The 20,816-nt window shown below is 36.6% G+C and overlaps 1 protein-coding gene and 1 long non-coding RNA gene across 3 annotated transcripts in view; one reads left to right on the forward strand and one right to left on the reverse strand.

Annotated features, from left to right (window-relative positions):
- The first annotated feature begins 545 nt into the window (after nt 1-545).
- LOC139149166 (uncharacterized) lies at nt 546-4,613 on the forward strand. Its single transcript, XR_011556080.1, has 2 exons — nt 546-784; nt 2,799-4,613. It is a non-coding gene; the product is annotated as an uncharacterized lncRNA (long non-coding RNA).
- Nucleotides 4,614-4,868: 255 nt separating this feature from the next.
- The window catches only part of LOC139149165 (RNA helicase aquarius-like), a 41,353-nt gene continuing 25,405 nt past the window's right edge, over nt 4,869-20,816 (reverse strand). For both annotated transcript variants that reach the window (XM_070720737.1, XM_070720739.1), the window contains exons 19-41: nt 20,688-20,714; nt 20,204-20,303; nt 19,714-19,881; nt 18,871-19,037; nt 18,446-18,555; nt 17,732-17,863; nt 17,139-17,282; nt 16,876-16,945; nt 16,256-16,366; nt 15,524-15,633; nt 15,038-15,173; nt 14,234-14,341; nt 13,774-13,863; nt 13,241-13,378; nt 12,655-12,726; nt 10,410-10,597; nt 9,531-9,702; nt 9,068-9,238; nt 8,485-8,570; nt 8,082-8,193; nt 7,540-7,602; nt 6,928-7,041; nt 4,869-6,607 (exon numbers count right to left, since the gene is read on the reverse strand). In XM_070720737.1, coding sequence (XP_070576838.1) covers nt 6,521-6,607; nt 6,928-7,041; nt 7,540-7,602; nt 8,082-8,193; nt 8,485-8,570; nt 9,068-9,238; nt 9,531-9,702; nt 10,410-10,597; nt 12,655-12,726; nt 13,241-13,378; nt 13,774-13,863; nt 14,234-14,341; nt 15,038-15,173; nt 15,524-15,633; nt 16,256-16,366; nt 16,876-16,945; nt 17,139-17,282; nt 17,732-17,863; nt 18,446-18,555; nt 18,871-19,037; nt 19,714-19,881; nt 20,204-20,303; nt 20,688-20,714 — 2,676 coding nt within the window. In that variant the 3' untranslated portion in view covers nt 4,869-6,520. The remainder of the gene's footprint in view (nt 6,608-6,927; nt 7,042-7,539; nt 7,603-8,081; nt 8,194-8,484; nt 8,571-9,067; nt 9,239-9,530; nt 9,703-10,409; nt 10,598-12,654; nt 12,727-13,240; nt 13,379-13,773; nt 13,864-14,233; nt 14,342-15,037; nt 15,174-15,523; nt 15,634-16,255; nt 16,367-16,875; nt 16,946-17,138; nt 17,283-17,731; nt 17,864-18,445; nt 18,556-18,870; nt 19,038-19,713; nt 19,882-20,203; nt 20,304-20,687; nt 20,715-20,816) is intronic.

Consider the following 20,816-nt stretch of genomic DNA (forward strand, 5'->3'; position numbering starts at 1 on the left):
CAGCAATATTTAATTAAACTTGATATCTCTGTCTAAACATCATGCATACTTTGCCATGCAATGATAAAGTTCGGGGGACCACTGCTTGCCGATTACAAATTATGTGTATATTTTATTTCTATCCTTAGAAATGCTTCCACCTTGTCAACTCTAAACTTCTGTAAAACTTCATTGTTTTCGTTTCATACTGGTTGAACCAACTTAAAATTAACTTTAAATTGAATATTATACAGTTCCACGTTATCGATAACCACTTGCTCTTTGCGATATGTGACACAACTTAATTTTTGCTAAACATCATGAAGCGGAAACAAAGCTCTACAAAAGTGCAGTCTCTATGATATAACATTACCTTTGGATGAAAAACATGATATCCTGCTTGTATTAACTCACTCCCAGGGTAACACTCAACTTTAACCAGAAGTACTGTCACACAAAATACACAAAATATAAAATTGTGCATACAAAATACTGTCCAGTAAACACGGAGTATAGTATCGTGTTCGGGTTTCTTTCAGTCTCACCACAAGAGGGCGCAATGCTCTACCTTTGACATCGACTTTGGCACCTATCAACATGTACACTATGTACACTGACGTGTAAAGTTCGCTTGATAGAACCTGCCTGGGATCATCGATTGAATATATGACTGCGTAAATAGGACCTGAGAAAGATGGATCTTTTAGCGCAAGGCCTGAAGTACAGCGCAGTCATCGTTGGTTCACTGTATATGACGACGGGTAGCTTCAAAGTATTGCCCATCGGTCCTATTGGCGATATAATGGTAGGGTATCTGTACAATAGTACAAGTATAGGGCTATAGTGTCAGCTGTAGTGTATCGCCTAAAACCTCGAGCAACAGTACTGCAACTATGTATCGCCATGCCAAAGCCTATATTGGCATTTTCTGATGCAAGGTCACCGGGAATGTTGAAGCTAGCCCTGCGTACGATGCTGTGTGTTCCAGGTGTATTACGGTCAGGGAATACACAGCATCGTACTCACGTAGCTGGGGCTATAATAACCTGGTCCTGCCTGCTATCCGACTCTTTACTTAGCTAAAGGGAGCCTTCAGTAATTACAGAGGGGTGGGCCACGGAATTCCTTGCACACCTGTACTGTAAAATGTGACCCTTCCCTATCCTCCTGTATAAAATGTGACCCCCAATCCGACATTCTAAAACTTGACCCCCGCCCCCCCCCACCCCCCACTGTGGTCACAATTCTCTCCAGGAATAACTGAAACAGTCTCAGCTAAGGGACTGTCTCAGATTGTCGCACTAGTTCAAAAAGCGAAATTTGTTTGTTTACGGGGGGAGGGGTTTGACCTCCATTCAATTAGTGAACTTCACTTTCGCACTTTTATTTTGTGATCACAAGTTCTTCAGTAGCTATGGTAAAATGCTACATTGTACTCTCAGGTAGACATCAACATTTTGCATTTTTGAACTTTCGTTTAGGGGGAGGGGGGGACGAGGTTTTGATCTAAATGGAGGAATTTCATTTCTTGAACTTCTGCGACAATCTGAGACGGTCCCTAATTTAAATGAGAGTTAGGGACAGAAATTTGGGAAGGGCTGGCATTTTTGGACTGAAGGTCACAATTTATCAAGCAAGCATTCTTGAAGGGACATGATATTTCATATATTTGCTGGAGGGTCACCATATTTTGTGCAACTATAAAAAGACAAGATGTGGCTGATATAGTGGACAAACTATCTGACAAACTATTGACAATTTCCCCCCACAAAACAAACTATATCTGTACATTTATATATGTTTGATAATGTATTTAAATGTATTTTGCTTGAATTGGGAAGTAAAATGTGCATTTGTGTACAAGAAATTAGATTTTTGGATTTCATTGAAATGTTACGTGGTTGTCTATGAGGAAACTATGAGCAATTTTTTTCCAATACAAAACTAGGTAAATATGTGTATTTATGTACACTTGATTATTGATAGTAATGTTCTTGATTAGACTGGGGTAGTTACAAGACCAAGTGTGAGCAAGAAATTTGATTTTTAAATTTCTCTGAAATGTTTATTCACTATACATGGTGGTCTATGAGAGAAGTATGAACAATTTTTTCCAATATAAAACTGAAAATATTTGTGCATTTATAGACAATTGATAATTGATATACACTTTGCCACCTGTCCCACATGTTTTTGTCTCTTGTCTTTCATCAGTTTTAACTGTTCAAGGTGTTTAATGTAGGATACCACTGCATCTTCTTTGCTTGTGCAACTTATGGATAATGTGTATGTATTTAAATGAATCAGTGAATTTCGTTGGTGATTTCCGATTCAGAAAATATCACATTGACAATCACAGGTTTGGCCATAAAGTTAACTTCTGTTAAAAGTGATCCTCCCCCAAGATAAGTTTATAACAAGTGACCCTCCCCTAATTCCCCCAGCCCACCCCCCCTGTAATTACTAAAGGGTCGCTTTGAATGCTGCCTTCAAGGGAGTCGTCAGTAGTTCCAGGTGGGGAGGGTCCAGAGCAACACAGTTATGCGAGGATTTAGCTGTAAAAGAGATTCTTTTGACAACTGAAGCTCAGTTTACTAGAGTAACAGTGAACCATAGACAGTAGAAGTTAGAAAAGGGGACTTTTCTAAGTGTCAGACAATGGACACAGCTATGTTCTTGGGATAATACTTGAATACCTGGGATCAAGAATTTCCTTGTTAAAATATTGACATTAACAGTCTCACATGCAAAATAGACAACATAAATCAAAAGTGCATAATAAGGTATTTAATTGTGCTCATGTTTTTGCTTTATTTCAGATAAAATCGTTTGCTGAATTCAGTCGAGTGTTTCCTAACTGGGCTTACAGACCAGGGCCAATCATGCTCCGGACCGTGGTGGGCGGTGTGGAAGTTCTCTGTGGCGCCCTCATGGTATTCGGTCCACCAGCAGTGAAGAAAGCTGGAGCTGGTGTCATCTTTGGAATAATGGCGTTTTTTCTTTGGATGATGGCTTGTAGAATGAGCCTGAGCTACAAACTCTTTCTGTTGCCCGTAGCTGCCACTGTTGGCATTGTTCATGTCTTACTAACTGATCAAGATAAACTGAAATACCTCTGAGAACAGTCATATGTCAAATGTACATCATCTGTCCTCATTCTCGGTCAATTTTTTGTTCTGATCCAGTATTCTAAAGAGCAGTTATCTTGTCTTTATGTTAAACACAATGTACAAAACTTAGAGATTGTCATTTTTTTAATTTACATAAAAATAAACAAACAAAAATAAAAAAATGGATGCACAAATAGAGACATATGCAAAACTTACAGAAAAGGAAAATATGGAAAATGTAAAATGAAAGGAAATTAAACAAATGTGAAATTCAAGTTTTCAGAGTTTTAGAAATCTCTGATTAGGGTATTCTACATTACTTTCCAAATCACTTTTTAGTGTTTTGTTATATTCTTTTATCAAATACCATCATTATAGGTCGCAAAATAATTATAAATTTTCTTACATATCCTGCTAATTGGATTTTCAAATACACTACTACTTTATCCAGAAACAAGGGGAGAGAACTCTAAACATTTTTGCATGGTTCAGAGACACCCAGTACATGTGCATGCAATATTTGAAATTAAACCTTGTATTACCAAACTTGATGTATGGAAAAGCCTCATAGACCCAATTGACATCACAGGATATGATAAATTAGAGTTCAGAACAGCTGCCAAGAACCTGTGAGATTTTGATACTCCAAAAATTAAAGGGATACAATCGTCGGAACTGCACTGTAAGGTTGTATGGGGCCCATACGACCAATGTAAACACTGTATCCAAGGTACGATGGTGATTGATGAAAGTTAAAACATGTCTGTCATAATCTACATTATATAATTTAAATGTTGCAGCTATGATGATGAGGTGCATCTAGATAGCATGCACGAAATACATTGTAAACAATAAACTCACAGAGGCGCAATTCCGATGACTGTTTCCCTTTAACATCCATATTCAGACTGTTGATTGGCATTGAACAGATGACACAGTAAATCAAACTGAACTTGTGGAAGATAACTTGATTTGCAAGTTCATCAAAAATTGAGAACATTTTCATCTAAATTAAGCTGCACCATGCATCACAATCAGGAGGGAGCTGTAAAAGTGTTTGCATGAGAGCACTTGGCTCTTACTGATACTGGTATGTTTTAGAACATTGGGCCTCCAAACTTGCATTCAAATCATACTCACAACATTGCATTCAATATGACACTATCTTTCATCAGATTTTGTCGTGTTATCATGAGGTTATAAACTGTGCACTTTGGTACTTGGTAGAAATAAGACCTCTGCATGGAAAATTAGCTTTAATTGGGCAGGAAATAATCACAAAGCAAAGCAACATGATTGATTTTGCTACATATGCTTATTCGCCAAGGAGTTCTATCCATTACCATCTGTCCTGGCCTGCCATTTCAAATCCATTGCAACTCATTTGGTGCGAGAATTCAAACTTTAAGTACTAGTATTTGCACATCCTTATTCTAAGCTACATGACTGACAACAGTTTGTGACCATCTCCATGTGCAGGTACAAAACGTATCTTTTGAAAATAAAATTATTTTAATTTTAAAACTTGTTTTGTCTTTTGTTTCTGAAATCTCACTATATCAATTCCAACTCTGATGAATAGCTGTGCAGGCTTCCTGATATCTACAGGCTAGTTTCAATCTCCAAATTATCTGCTAAATTTTCAGTAACACAATTACAAAACTAATATAGAACAGGAATGAATTCTTAGTCCCAATTACCTTGCCATTATTGACTGTCTATTGCATCTTGTACAGACAGTTTTGACCAAAGACAACTGAACTGTGACACTTGATCATATTTCTTTTCAATCACAAATTTTTTTTTGTCATGACCAACTTATCAAAGTGTGTACAGAAAAGTTTATTGCCTGATTTCTCTGTACAGAACTTCAGGGGCTTTTTCTGGAATGGTCCTTCATATAGAGAATACTAAATACCCTCCCATCAATTTCAACGGCAATGTTGAACCTCTGTACCCGAGAGTAGGATGAAATCTTGTGTACTTAGCGAGTTCAAAGCTCTGCTAGTTGTTTTAAATTTGATATAGCTGGTTCTATGTAACACATGTATAATAATAGTGTAATTCTGAATCACTAAGGTCAACTTTTATAAAGTTTTAGTCATCAAACTTTGAAAGCTTCAAATTAAAACCACACAGCTTCTCTAGTCATTTAATTGTTCTGTGATTGTCATGGGACTCCATCAATACTCCACCAAATGATTGTCATGGGACTCCACCAAATCCAATGTAGGTTCTTGAATTTGAATGGTCGTCATGAGCATCTCTGCAAATGAATGGATGGTGAGGTCCTTTTATAAAGATCTGGCTGGAACTCTAGGATTGACTCTCATGTATTTGTGTATAACTGAGCATTTTCCAAGCATTTCACATCACTGTTCTGGTTGGTTTAACCCTTTCACCTCCAGTTCCCTGTATACAGGTCCAACTTTACCATAGAAAACAATGGATTTGGGACAAACCATGGTGGTGAAAGAGTTAAGTTGTCAAAGCAGCTTATATGATGCAGAGTAATCTTCAGCCAACTTAAATGTCTTCATATTATTAAAGAAGTATCAAAAGTTTGGGGCACCAGTTACAATCCAAAATGCAAACTGGTAGATTTTCTAATATATGCAACCACAGTGACAACTTTCAAAACAATTTGATGATTTATTTTTTGACATTTGCTCCTACTTTTGAAAGAAGGTATCTGGTTTAATGGAGTGCTTCTATATAATGATATGGATGTTTTGGCCAAATGATACTGGTAGGGTTGAGAAATATACAGACAAAGCAGATACAAGGAATTTTAGTCACTAAGAGTGGAATACAAAAATGTGGATTTTTCAATATGGCTGCCACAGAGTGAGGTTAAGGGTTGGATACCAGAAAAATACGAAATCAAGCACAGTTTCACTTAAAATGGTTATGTTTATAATAAAAACAAACTTTATTTGTTTTTCACAAAAATACAACCTTTTTCATGTCGAATTGACATCAGAGCATAATAAGTAGACTAAGATTAACTTTTTTCTCTGAATTATAAAGTTTTTGAAAGTCTTGAGAACAATATAAATACAGATTCTTGTATATAGTGGCAGTCAAATTTTCACAGTGACAAATATTTGTCTCATCCAATCTAAAGTAAAACCTTAAAGAAGAACTATCATCCCTAATGCAAAGCACAAATTATACTTCAAAATATTCAGCTTTTTCACTTTGATGACAAACTTTGGACCTTGGCACTTCTGAAGCCTACTGTCCTATTTTGTTAAAGATAACACATCCTTATGAACAGCAATGTACTGTTCAATGCTAAGAATATAAAGTTCTTGTTGAGGGGGTATATGCTCTGAAAGCTTCATAACTGCAACGGGAGAGTTCAGAGACTAAGAGAAGAAATGTTTTTTTTCTTCTGGAATCCAGTTGGTTGCCAGGCTCTGAATAAATCATGTCTGTTCCTGCTTCTTTTCTTCTTTACTTTCTTCTTGAACTTTTCTCTCTGTGGCTGGTGGACGTAGTGAGGGCATTCTCCTCTGAGAAATGATAAGAACACAAAAGTTTGTATACAAATATACCTCTTTGAAACACCAAGACAGAAGTACACGCTGTAACACAATTTTGGTGTTCTTTTCAAAATCACATAATTTAAGTGAAAGAACATTTAATGGTTAACATTACTTTGCTGTTTGTGTGGCATTGGGTGACATTTTTCATTTTAAACAGACATCTTAGTCAAAGAGTAAGGATTAAATTTGACCAAACCTTAGGAAATCTTGTACAGAACATCGGTGTTGAAAATTCATGTACCTTTTCCATCGTTTGGTCATCACAAGTTGAGAGGACATGAACTTACCATTTGTTGCGATGGTTTTGTCTCTACCATTGATTTGTAGAAATCATAGACAAACTGTGCCATGCGTGGCATGTTTTCAATCACCATGGTCCGTGATCTGATTGGATCTGACACCTGAAATGTTACAATTTTAACATATTAATGTTGCAGTTTTTTTGTTGTTCAGGACCCCTGTCCATATGGTAAATAATCACAAAGACTGTTACCAACAATTGGAGTACCATTCTGTGAGTTTTCTCATCAGCATTTTTACTTTCATCACTTTCATCATCATCATCATCATCACTGCTATCATTACTTTTAGTATCATCACCATTATATTACCAACATTTACTCCATCAAATAATTTCCTTACTGTTGTTATTCAGCAGTCACCGTCATTGTACATCACAATGAAAACAAGAGGTATAGCCAGCCGTGAAAAGGGGTACATGCTTCACACGAACTTGGACACAAAGTTAGCAAGCCTTCCAGTAGATCTACTGGCACATAATCTGGTGCAAAACCAGCATACTGAGTGCCACAATAACTGCCACATGCATTTACAAATCTATAGTGTAATAATAGCCGCACATAAAACGCTAGTGACAAGACATGTGACATCAAGCCTACCTTTCTCCCAGACTGGTAATTCTCTCCGGGCACCAAATGAAGCTGTAATGGCCTCTGCATCAACTGTAAACAAGAATGTATGGAAGATGTTGTTGTGAACTGCCTTAATATATCATGAACAGTAACAAGGTAAGAGATTTCTGAAACTCTGTACTCGAAATGAACTCAGGAAAAATCCTGTTTTGTAGTTAGGTATTGATGTCAGATTGCAGCTACTAGCACTGCATGGACAATGTTTAAGCGGAGTGCTGCATTTTTTGTAAACCTTTCTCCAACCCAATGATTGTCAAATTTTTTTGTGAAATCTTTCCGCAAAGGAAGCAGGAGGATGAATAATATATCTTTTTACGGCAAAGTTTGAAATGTTTGTTTGATATTTTAGTACCAATCCAGCCAACGTTCCATCAGGATGAGACAGAGAAAAAAAGAGCTACAAGAGCTACCCCTACTTGTCTGTAAACAGGTCTATAGAAAACAATGGGTTCCAGTAAAATCATGGGGAGGGGGTGACAGGAGTAAGATACATGAAAGATCAAACTGACCTGATTGAAGGCTGGTGACAACTCATAGCAGTTTTGGAAAAGAGAAACTCTAGCTACGATGTACAGACCAAGTCTTGCTCTGGACATGGCTACTACCAATCTTCTCACATCTCTGTGAAATAATTATTGCATTGAACATAGTGAGAAACACTTGTGAAACATGTTTCAACACAGAATTCTGAACACTTGAAAGTATAGAAATCACATACAAAAACAAGACGTTGTAAACACATTAACTTTAACTGCAGCAATGAGAAGAACTGAACAGTTGTTCCATAAAAATAGTATTGTACACACAATTAAGAATGCATGCACAGTTCTTTTCATTTCTGTGATTTAAACTGAACTGAAATGTCCTGCTAGAATGGACAGACATCTTGATAGAGAAGGAGTAAGAACTTACCTAAGATGGCCGACAGCTTTAGTTCTCACAAGTGAGAGCAAGATGTAGTCATTCTGTTGCCCTTGGAAACGGTCAACTGTCGTGACCTGTTAAACGTTTAAACCAATCAGATTAATGGATACAGTGTATTGTTGAAAACAATAAAGTGAGCATGTGCATTAAAAATCAACTGTAACAACAGCAGTCTTCTCAGTGCCAGAGTTTGTAAGATTTAGCCTCATCTCAAACATCCAATCTTCCAGATAATGAGCACAGACAGAATACATTTTGTAGCTGAGCTGTTATCAATGTCATGTGGACTAACACAACAAATGTAAGCAATCTGGCGAAGTGCTATCCGGTGTGAGGTCACATTGTAAACATGTCATTTTGTACAGGTATCATGTAGTATGCAATCACACTATCCTTCTGCATAGTAAAAGTATCTCTACCAAGTGAACATCAGTTGTTGTGATAGACAAGCTAATCATTGATGGATAAAAAAGATTAGTTTCTAGCAAGAAATAACGAGGTGACCTTTTCCTTTAGTCAGAACTAATTTTTCAATGCACCCACAAAATTGTTTAAGAAAACAGCCTCTCACCTTGCTTGGTCTTCCAATTAGCGGATTATCTCCACACCTTTGGTTGATCACGTCTCTGATGAGATGTTTCTGGCCATTGTAAGTGGTGAGTATACTGATTTTGTCAGCTGGGTAGCCGAGCAATCTCATGTACATAAATAACGCCACTATGTACTCTGCTTCAGCCAAGTTCTGTCATCATGGGGATTTAGAAAAATAAAACATCATTAGAAATACTGAATACATCAATACGTAAGGCATAGTTTGAGAGAGATTTCATCCAATCACAAAAATTACTTTTCCACTGAAAGTTTCAGTATTATCAGTTCAGCTACTGCGTAATCAACATTGTATTCATTATACAATATACATGTAGGTCCATGTTACAACTCATGATGTCTGAAATCATTTATTGTCCTAGACAAGGCTAGATTTTTGCACAATAATCATCACAAAGATGGACACATTAACAAAGTTCACAAACCTGGAAGAAATATGGATTGGGTTCTGACTCCCCAACTCCATTGAAATTCTCCACATTGATCAGCTGGAAGTCGTGAACAAATCCAGGATTTGCCCGGCGGAACTCATGCCACAGCATGACATGGGGTAGGTTTCCAAGTCTGTTGTATCTCCAGTTGTACAGATTACAGATACTGCGAATGGAAATGTAAGTTAATAATCGAGCAATTCACAGCTCACCGATACAGTGCTTTCTACTTCAGCTCTAACAACCCTCTCAGGATCATTATTTGTATGTCTCTTCATCTCTCTCATAGCAACTACTTTCATCTATCCATCTACTTATCTCTCTTCCACTTTCACTTGATGTAATGGCTTTATACAGAATCATGTCAGACTTGAGTTACATTTGTTAACATCCCTGGGCAAAATGGGGACATGATTTAAGACTTCTAGGGTACACAGACCTTTAAATACAAACTATGAGGAGTTTTCCTGAAGGGCCTCTACCAATGTATTTTGTGACAAACACTAACCCTTACAACTATTTGGCTTTCCCCTGATTACAGTGATGTCAAACACTGTGTCCACTACTTAGCATACTTGCAAAAATAGAAATGTACAAACAAACATATACATGGGCTTACAGCCTTGTGAAACAGACTGTTTTGGGGCGAGTCTCAGTCCCTTGGGCCACAAACCAATATTGTCACCCTCATGACTGTAATTAACAAATCACAACAGAGAGTTTGGACGAGATCTGTTACGACTTGCGATAACACATTAACATTATATTAATGATTCTTTCATGTTATCTCCTGGACTAATGGCATAAATTAATAACTGTTGAATAACTTCTTCAAAATCATCAAATGGCACCTATTGCTTTCTCAACACTCACCTTGCCCTTGCACGTCCCTGTGCATCAAGATCAACCGTTGGCACCATCAGTCTGACAAGACGGGTGAACAAAGACTGCTCCATGTTGGAAAATTTCTGGAATGCCATGTTTTTGATGACAGGTGGTAACTGATGATGGTCACCAATCATAATCCATCTCTTCAATCGACTGAATCCATCTTCAGGATTCTATAAAATTAGAATATTGAGATGTTTTTGATAAATAGAATCTTTGATGAATCATTTATACAGTGTTTCCGCTGCCCCCCTCGCCAAATCGCAAATGCGAGAAAAAAGTAGCGTTTGGCGAGAAGATTTCAGCAAAAATTAGCCAAACTTGCGAATCGAAAATTGCACTATGACGTCATCACTTTGTCTGGACTTTACGCGTCAGGAGATCGTATTTGTAACACATACAGTAATGAATAAAATTGTAACAAAATAGCTAAACAAAACAAAGTAACCATATGTTTAACATGACTATTTGACTAAAATGTTACTAAGTTTTGGGGAATTGGACAAGTTCGCGCAATATGCCTACAGATTACTCCGTGCACTGTGCAGTACAGTGTCGTCGTCAACACTGAAGGATCATAGCACAGTCGCTTTTATCCTCAGGGACTGTGATCGTAGTGACGGTGAAACTAAGCAAAAACGGCAATCTTTCGTTTTTTACTTAGGCAGCACTGCCAATATTGGGAGAAACCACCCCTAACGCAGGTTCTAAGTGCAAGTAAAGCTATGAAATGGAAGACAGATTATGATCAGAGTAGGAAAGTCGACCGTGAATTTGGCAAGTTAGGAACGGCATGGTCAAAAGCATACGGCTTTTTTACAACGTAAAGCGAGTAAGGCACTCCTGAACGGTGAAAATGTTGGTGGTGTATTGCTGCCAACAAGAAAATATCTTTACTGACGTTAAGAACTTGTGTGAATTGGCTTCCTTAAAGATGAATTCGCAAGAATTTTCAGTGCATTGTGACGTGATATTGTAAACAGATTTTCAGAGAAGGCGCTCGCTTGTCCGCCGAGTCGATGTACTTCCGCATTCATATTGTGCAAATTGCGCAAGTCTTGTCGCGATATTTGAGCCTTTAACTTGATTGTCAGTGAAACAAAAAGATGTTTCTCCATATCAAATCATTATGTGTTTTATATTTTAGGTTCTGTTTACGTAATAGACATGAACATTTGGATTTACGATCCATGATTTCTGTGATCCGTGGCATGATTCAAGCTGGCTGTGAATACGCACTGACGTTTTTGATGACGACTCCTGACCCAAGTGTCATTGATACGCTGTGCGCTGCAGTGTCCGCGAGCTCAATTCAAGCGTAAAGCAAATGTATCGAAAGTCTAAAATGCACACATTTCTCAAGTCTGAGAGTATTTTACTTTTAAACTGCTATGAATTGAATTTGCTTTTGAACTGCTTCTTTGAAAAACTGGTATGCTGAGAAGGTTTCGTGCCGTTGTCTATAGCGATATGTACAGTACAGCACTGATAGCGATTGCAGGTTTGTAACTATTAAATATAGCTGCATTGCATACGCCTAACTTTGGACAAGTTCGCTTGAAATTCGGACAAATTTTATGTTGTATGTGTGGATGATGTCGGTACCTTGTAATCTGAACCATAAATTGGTGTGACTTTTAGTATCCTTAGTAGCACTATTAACAGGGGTTATTTCCGTCATTCTTGCGGAGAATGCAGACAAATATTTATTTTTGCATATTAAGTAGAGAAATGACGTCATTTGCTATAAGTGATAACGGCTTGGCTAATTCAATATATGGTTTTGCGAATAATTTTTTAGGGCTTCTAGCCAAATTTGCTACAATATTTTGGAACCCAGGGGAAACACGTTTATAGGATGAGCTGCATTGACCATGCCATGCACTTTTCTCGTTGATTGGTCGTTGAGAGAAATCGCTCATAGGTTGTTCTAATCGACAGAAATGATCTGCACATCATATTGCCCAAAGAAACTAATATCCATCCATCATCAGAGTAATTCATGCAAGATTATATTTTAAGTTCACAACACCTTGTACATGTTTTGGAAACTTTTCAATCCATTAATCTTTACACTCACTTGTCAAACTAAATCTCTAAAATAGTACAGTTAATACAGTTACAATAAGCCACAATACTGAATCCTTTTTATTACAGACATAGCCAAAGTATTAACACAGTATTTATACTACTTTGCATTGCCAAGCTATAATTGCGAATTGTTTTTTACCTGGAGTAAAAGTGGAATGAATGTTTCAATCTCCAGGATCTGGGCCGACTCTTCCATCAAAATGTTGTCATACTGAAAACAGAAATGTTATTTAGAAATGAAAAATCAGTATTTGAATTGTTACATTTACACATGTGCTTTCACCCATATCCTGTCAACTTCAAACTACAGTCATATTAAGTTGGTTAAACCCAGTGTGACAAAACTATGATCCCTTTGTCGCGTTGTAACAAAAACTCGAAGATTTGAAGGCCCCTGAAAACATAAATACTGTAAACATGGTTTTTACTGACTGAACCTGCCATCACACACCATGGAAAGCAGGTGAAAATACTCTAGGTTTTGGCTCAATACTACTGCTTTTTACTGACTTGGCAGGCAGATGGGGAAGTGATACTGCCTGGCAGGAAAATGTTTAAACTCCATCCTGTGAACAAAACAGACCTTGGAAGCTACAAAACGCAATGGAAGGAGAAAATGTGTGGTACTTCCTTGACGACTATGGAAAGACTACAGCATGACAGCTTGACAACAAATCATAATACATATAACACAAACTAGAGCTGGCTGGACTGAAATACTCTACCTTGAACCCAACTTCAACCAGATCTCTGCGTTTGAGAGCAGCATGGGTGCAAGTCATTGCAATGATCTTGGCTTCCTTGATCAACAGATATTTAGACCTATCAGCTCCACTTCGTAACAATTCAAATGCACGGAATTCCTACATTAGGAATGACAGAAATAACATCTCAGGTTAGTTTTTAAAGTATGCAAGCAACATGAAGTTGCATGTACAATTTCAATCTGCACCATCTCTATCATCATCTACTAATTTATCAAAGGTATTTGGTTATTGTTGAGGACCACCTCTCCTGTGGTTGTCGGACTAAATTACATCCTTCATGAGCTCACATCAAAATATAATGCAGTTACTGTGTACTGAATTTCTGACAAGAGGGTTCTGAATGTTTGACACTGAAGCATTCGTACACAAATATCAATCTGCTGAAATTTACCTATACTGTCCTGTCCGATAGTTACTTGTGCATTTTACTGAACATTTACAAAAGACTTGGATTTCAAAAGAGTGGCAAAAAAGTCAAAATTTCTACAGACCTCAAGCTCTGTGAATATCTTCTTGATGTACCTGAAGCAGCCTTCTGATATCTCCATATCTTCTTCATAACTCCTGCCATGGAATATTGGCTGGAGAGAAATACATACACACATTACAGTTGATAATAATCACTTCAAATTACACAATTAGTTGACATTTGTCTGATACATGATGGCTTTCAGTTGATAGCAGTAGATATGTATTCACATTTACATCCTCTGTCAGTTACCAACAAACAAAGTATTTGTAATACTGGTATCATGGAAGAATAAAAAACTCTGAGGACAAAGTATTTCCAAAAGTATTTCAGTGCTTTGTTTACAGGAAATGAAACAATATTTATCTGGACTGAATACTAATTCAATGGTTGGCCCCTCTGAACAGAGTTGTCTGATGCGATGATTGGACATATCAAACTACTTTATGTATGTTGGATACAATAATTTCAACTTTCATTACCTGAGGTGCATTAGCAAAGAATTGTTCAAACGGAAACTCCTCTGCTATAGCTTTAACATCTCCCTTGCCTTTGACTTTACTTAAGTACTTCTCCCATCTGGATAAAACCTAAAAAATAATTCCAATACAGAAATTTTATGAGATTGTTTAGAGTTCTATTCAAGATACGACAAATCACATTCACTGATGCCGCAGTAAAATATGACATACAAGTCCCATGATAGAAACTATGAATGGTAGAAAGCTTTAACAATTATCCTGTAGGGAAATCTAATACTTTTTACAGAATAGTTACAGTGCTTTCATTTCAAAACAGCTCTAAAATCCACAGGATAAATTCTATGAGCGGTTGTTGGTTTAACTTTTTTATCTTATACAGAATTCTGATAGGTGTACCTGGGTAGGAACAGTGTTCCCATTTCAAAACAATTGTACATACCACTGGATAAATTCTATAAAGTGTAGTAAACTTCACCATGTGATTCCTGTACTAGAATAATTCTTGTACAGTTCTTCCTTTACAAAGCTTGGAATACTACCCCTAGTACACATATATAAGAATATCAATTTCTGATGCTCGATTAAAATGGAATTCTTATACAAAGTACATAAAAGCACTTCATCTTGTTTCCTTTAGATGTATTTTGGAGCACACCGACCATGAAAAAAGTAAACTACAATCTCTGTAGATAGAGTTAGTGGACAGTTAATTGAGCTTGTGAAGTCTCCTGGCTGCTCTGAACAGTCAGTACGATTTCTCTGATACTTCAATACAATAGTACTGTGCTGTCACATACACCTCACCTGATACAGAAAGAAATGTCCAGCTGTCTCACATGTGTATGATACATCACCAGGAACACCAAGACTCTCTTGTAACCTAGCAACCTCCTTCAGAAGCTCCAGTCGCCTTGCCAAGACAAAGTTTACTCTACCATACCTGTACACAAAGAAAGAACTGTTGCTGACAACTTTTGCTGACAACTGCTGCCACACTTTGGACTGTTTCTATGACAAATTTCTGAATATCATTAAGGTCTAATTTTATCTGACACTGTAAACTTTGTGTCCCAAACTCACAGTATTACTTAGTGTCCAGCACTTTAACCTTACCAGCACTGAAATACTTATCACTTGTTTTAACAGCCTTGGGCATTTTAGTAGCATTTCAACGTCAACTTGTTCAACCAATCAGCTTTACATTTCAAAATTTCTGTCAATAAGGTATCAGTTCTCAGACACATAAAGTGTGCAACTTTGTGATGATGTTTAGGAGTTGACAATGGTTACCTGGAGAAATCTTTCTCTGTTTCCAGAGATTCTTCACCGTGTCCAAGACGCAACAGATGCCTCTCATCAATGTCCAAGGCCATGATCTTCTCAAACAACTGATTCAAAGCCTGCAATAAAGGTTGAAGGAAGTTTAGGTGTCTGAAATTTCAGTGATTTTCCTTCATCTTCCATATCTTTTCTATGGTTAGCTAAATTGTGCCAATTGCATACTTAAGAACATGTTATAGTAACATTTTTGAAAGGCCTTTCACATTTAAGTATAAATCACAACCTCTAGGCAGAAAAACATTCAAATATTTTGATATTAATTTGATGTTGGGAATACGTAATATTTAATACTTAATTAATAATCAATTAGTGATCTATTGTACCATTTGCAGAAATACACACTCATTTACCCAAAAACCTATGAGAATTTTTTCAAGTCTTGAGACAGTCCCAGGATTAACTTACATCATAAACACAACAAGTAATTTCCTGACAATTGAATTTCCTATTTCAACTTTTCAATATTCAACATCATCCTCTTCATTTTAGTTCGTGAAATACATTTGCCAATACCATCAGAAAAAGGCTTATCACTCAAGAAATCCAATGTATTTCAATCATACAGCTGTCCAGTCCTCACAAATACACATAGTGGACCATTCTGACAGAAGACAGTCTTGTTCGATAAATGAAAGCATTTGCAGTCTTCTCTCATTCTCTGCCCTGCAAAACCCAGTTTACCTGATTTGAATGTGTCACAATGAGTGTTCTCTGGTCAGGAAAGTTGTGGTAGATGTTGGAGATGATTTGGACAGCAACATCAGTTTTACCGGTCCCAGGAGGTCCAACAACCTGCAGTAAAGTAATCACACAGTGGTCTCAACTTTGCAGTCATCACACATTATAAGTAGTATGTGCCTCAAAATTGAAAGACTTAAAACTTTTAATTCATTTTTCCTCCATGAAACTTTAAACTATCTTATCACAAGTTAAGCATAAAAATCAGGGTCACTACGGAAAATTTGTACTGGAGAAGCTCATTGCCTAACATAAACCAATATTTGAAATTAAAAATGGCCACTATCTCTGTGTTACCTCGCCAGGGAAAAAAACGATTTTTGATTTTGAAAAACTACAAAAGTAAACATTTATTCCAAGAGCTTTAAAATGAGCCCCAACAAGTAGTAAACCAGAAAAGTATTAAAAATATTTGAGCGTCCGAATATCTGTCCCCGACGTACATTCTACCTTATTAGATACGCAGAGCAAAAGATATAAAATATATTGATTGTCAAATATTCAATGATCACTACAAGAACAAAGCATTGACAGAGAAATATAAATGAACTGTACAATCTCACCATTGTCAGGCCTGGCTGCATACCGGCTCTGATTGCTTCAATCTGTGTTGATGTAAATGGGATTGTGTTCCTGCAAGGAATTGGGAAAAAGACAGGAAAATGTAGATTATACTGCCAACATCAAACATTCACACTGCATTGACCAATGTCAGCAAAAACAGAAAATTTCTAATGACTGATTTATCAACCATCTGTAATAGAAACAAAATAAAATCAATATTTCCTAGGGTGATTTGTCATCAGATTCAGTGGAAAACACTTACTTTTTGGGTTGATTGAATGGATATGGTCCTCTGTTTGGTATTACATAGGGTTCCACTGTGATCTCTGGTTTGGTCTGAACATTGACTTCCGTCTCTTCATCCTTTTTTCTTTTGGTTCCTGATGTCCTTGCTGGGAATGTCACTCTGTATATGTATGTGTTTAAATGTTAGATTGTTATGAACATTGACAATGTATACGGTTTCATTTAAAAAAGATAAAAATATAACATTTTTAATATGCTCCATAGTATTTTATACATGCTGTGCAACTTTAATGTGTGATTTCATGCTCACCCCATGACACTATTTTGTATTTGTCTACATGTTCTATAACCATCAATTTGTGCTGAAAATTTTGTTTTCTGCCATAAAACTTCAGTTTCCATAGTTATTTAAATTAATATACATTTGCTTTATACGTCAATATCTCAAATTAGAGTTTGTATTTACAATGCTGGCACTATGGTACCAGTGTATGACAGTGAGTATGTTCTGTTATGTGTCGAGAAAAAATACAGCCCTCCTCATAATTGAACAACACAGATCAGCTAAGGTACATATAAGTCATTTCTAGACTTAAAACAGTAACTTACTTGAATGGAGGAATCTGTAAGGATGGGTTGTCTGTCGTCACTTTGATTTCACTGTCTGGAAAACTAGCCTTTAGATGATTGATGTCCAGGAAAGTGTCGACAAAGTCCAAAGTTAATACTGAGGTGTCCATCCTGAAATTGGGATTTATCAATCATCAGATAAAAATTGCTCAAATGCAAATCCAAATGCTCAAAAATTGAGCATTTGGATGAGCATTTGGATGATAAATATGAAAAGATGGTAAAACATTAGGAAGGTCCATATCTTCTTGATAAGATCATGATCACAGGGTTTTATGTGAAGCATTTACGTAAATCAGTGATTCCTACATGGATGGATTAATGTAATTTGTTATTTTAAAGTTAGCCAAACAAAAGAAACATGTATTAAACTACAGGGAATTTATTTATATTTTTTATGGGCATATTTGTCAATCTGAAATATGGTGACATTTGTGGTCCTTGCTTGATTTAATGTCAACCGATGTTTCTTGGATTGAGAGAAAAAAAAGGATGTCAATGTAGGGAGGAGTGACCAAGATAAAACTTAGCTGGTCAGAGATGGAAAACTTTCAGAGTATGTATAAAATAAAACCTGGTACAGTAAACTGCACCAGATTTCTTGCTGTGACTCAACACACATCAAGAAATTTGTCATGGATCTGAGTTACCTTCTAATATCTATTGATCAATTTTTTAGTAAACATAGCTTACTTTGTATAGTGTGCTGCTCCAGGATCTCCATAGCCAAGTATGATGTCATGCAACCAGTCTGGAACCACACACTCCGTGTTCATCAGATCTCGAATAGTTTCCAGCACAGCCTGCAAATGGTGTAATGGGTAGTAATTTTACAATACGCTCCTCTTTCTACAAACATTTAGAAATGGTACTGAAGACAGATGTGTCACTGAAAATTTGCATCAACTTGCTCTGGAAAAGGTAAAATATTATCACGTCCTCAGGCTCTCTTTGATTTTAAGTAGGAATCATCTAAAACATTTTAGAAAAGTCTAAACAAATATAGGGATTTGGTAACTTTTGCTGCCTGTTTATAATTAGATGTTTTTTCTACCACTGTCAATTCTAGAGCCACTGAATCCAGTCATTAATACGCAACAAAGAATTTCAAAATTAACCTTGAAATTATTTTCTTTTGGTTTTCTTCTCATTATGACATTGAAGGTCTCATAAACGTCTTCACCACCAACAGCTGTCTTGGCCATGTCTTGCTGGTACTGGTTGGGATCCAGCCAAACACGGTATGTTCTTACTTCACCTTTCAACTCTGGCTTGGGTTCAATACCTGACATGACAATCACAATAAAAATGTAGTAAAGCTGATCCATCTTTAACCTTTTCATCCCCATTTCCCTCTCTAGAGGTCCAACTTTACCAAAGAAAACAATGGGATTGGTTCAAACCATTGTGGTGAAAGGGTTAACCTGGGACACTACCTGCTCTGTACATGTACACTTCACTGACAATGTATTGTTGGTCAAAAAATTTGTACATTAATCTGTTTCAAGAGACTACTGGCGTGTTTTGTTTCAAAATGTCATAATTTACCCTCCAGACTAACTGCTGACATGCACAATGATTTGCTGTTATTTCAGTGAGGTCCAGTTTGACTCAGGCAACTTGGGGTGGCCCTAAAATTTGTGTAGAAATTAGATACAGTTACTGTGCTAATACAACAGGTGCCGTGACTATTGACAAGCTGATGTCACATTGATGTATCACTGTCAATACCTGATGATTCACATCAAAGTGAAGCATACTGACTAACAAAGTTTGTAAAGTGTGAAAACTTGTTTCCTTGAAATTACCAGTATTAAACACTGAAACAGTTTGTTCAAAATTTGTGAAAATACAAATTTTGGTTTTTATATGTGAAATATGGCAACATAAGAGAAATGTAGCATGGAAACATTACGCTTTTATCATATTGAAATACACACTGCAACATTGGGAACACTCACCTTCCTCAATGACTTCACCATTCTCGTCAAGTAGACCTTCTATTTCACACCCTCTCACATAGGTCAACCCTACCTGTGGAATGAATGGTTCCTTCTCATTGTACCTGGTACCATAGCTTCGTGTTGGACGTACTGTTACCAGGAAGGCAACATCATGTTTGCGCATGCCTAAAATAAAGAAATAAAGATAGCACAATATTTACATAAAATATCACAATTATATACTAATTGGGCAAAACACTGAAAATTTAGTTGATTTTGTAATCTTTATATATCTGCATTAGTTTTGAAGTCATAAAGATATTTATAAAATGTTCACATCTGCCCTTACAACTTCTATTATGATATGTGAATGCAACATATATATTTATGTATGAAAAAAGTCCATACCAAATAATCCAAACATACATTCAAACATCCTTTTTCTCATGCGATTCTCAAATGTAGATGAAGGTTCTGAAAGATCAAATAAACACAACACACATCTCACCTTCCCATTCAGCTTTTATTGCATCTCTCAAGTTCAAAGTCACTGTGACATCAGCCCTGACCTGAGATGGATGGTTTTCACCAATGTTTGGCTTAGCAACCTGAATTTGATGAGACAAGATAATCTAGGTGAGGTCTCAGTGTAAATCTTGTACAGTCATCAAAATTAACTTTTACCATAGGAAACCAATTCCAACAAAATTCATGTAGATAACAGTCTATATAAGTGTCAAGTGAAAGGGATAAACAGCTGTTGCCTTTCATACAATTAGTATTAACAATTTGTACATACACCTATTAGGTACTGGAGCTCATGCTGTATCTGTTTTCTTGCATAGCTATTCGTGAACTGTTGTTACATACTGTCATAAAAAGACACACAATGACTTTTGAATACATTTTCTAATGTGTAGAAAATGACATAAGATTTGTGTATATGGTAACATTTGAGACAGGCAAATGTTTGGTTGTGTTGTGAAGCTTACCTCGACAACAGAGAATGTTGTTATTGGCTGAAAAGAGAGAATAAATTATTTGTGAGCAAAAATCACCTTACAACCAAACGCCACAAAACTAGTAGTGCTAGCACACTTCTCATAGTAGCAGTACTCATA

Source organism: Ptychodera flava, chromosome 14, assembly GCF_041260155.1.
Source record: "Ptychodera flava strain L36383 chromosome 14, AS_Pfla_20210202, whole genome shotgun sequence".
Taxonomy (NCBI): domain Eukaryota; kingdom Metazoa; phylum Hemichordata; class Enteropneusta; family Ptychoderidae; genus Ptychodera; species Ptychodera flava.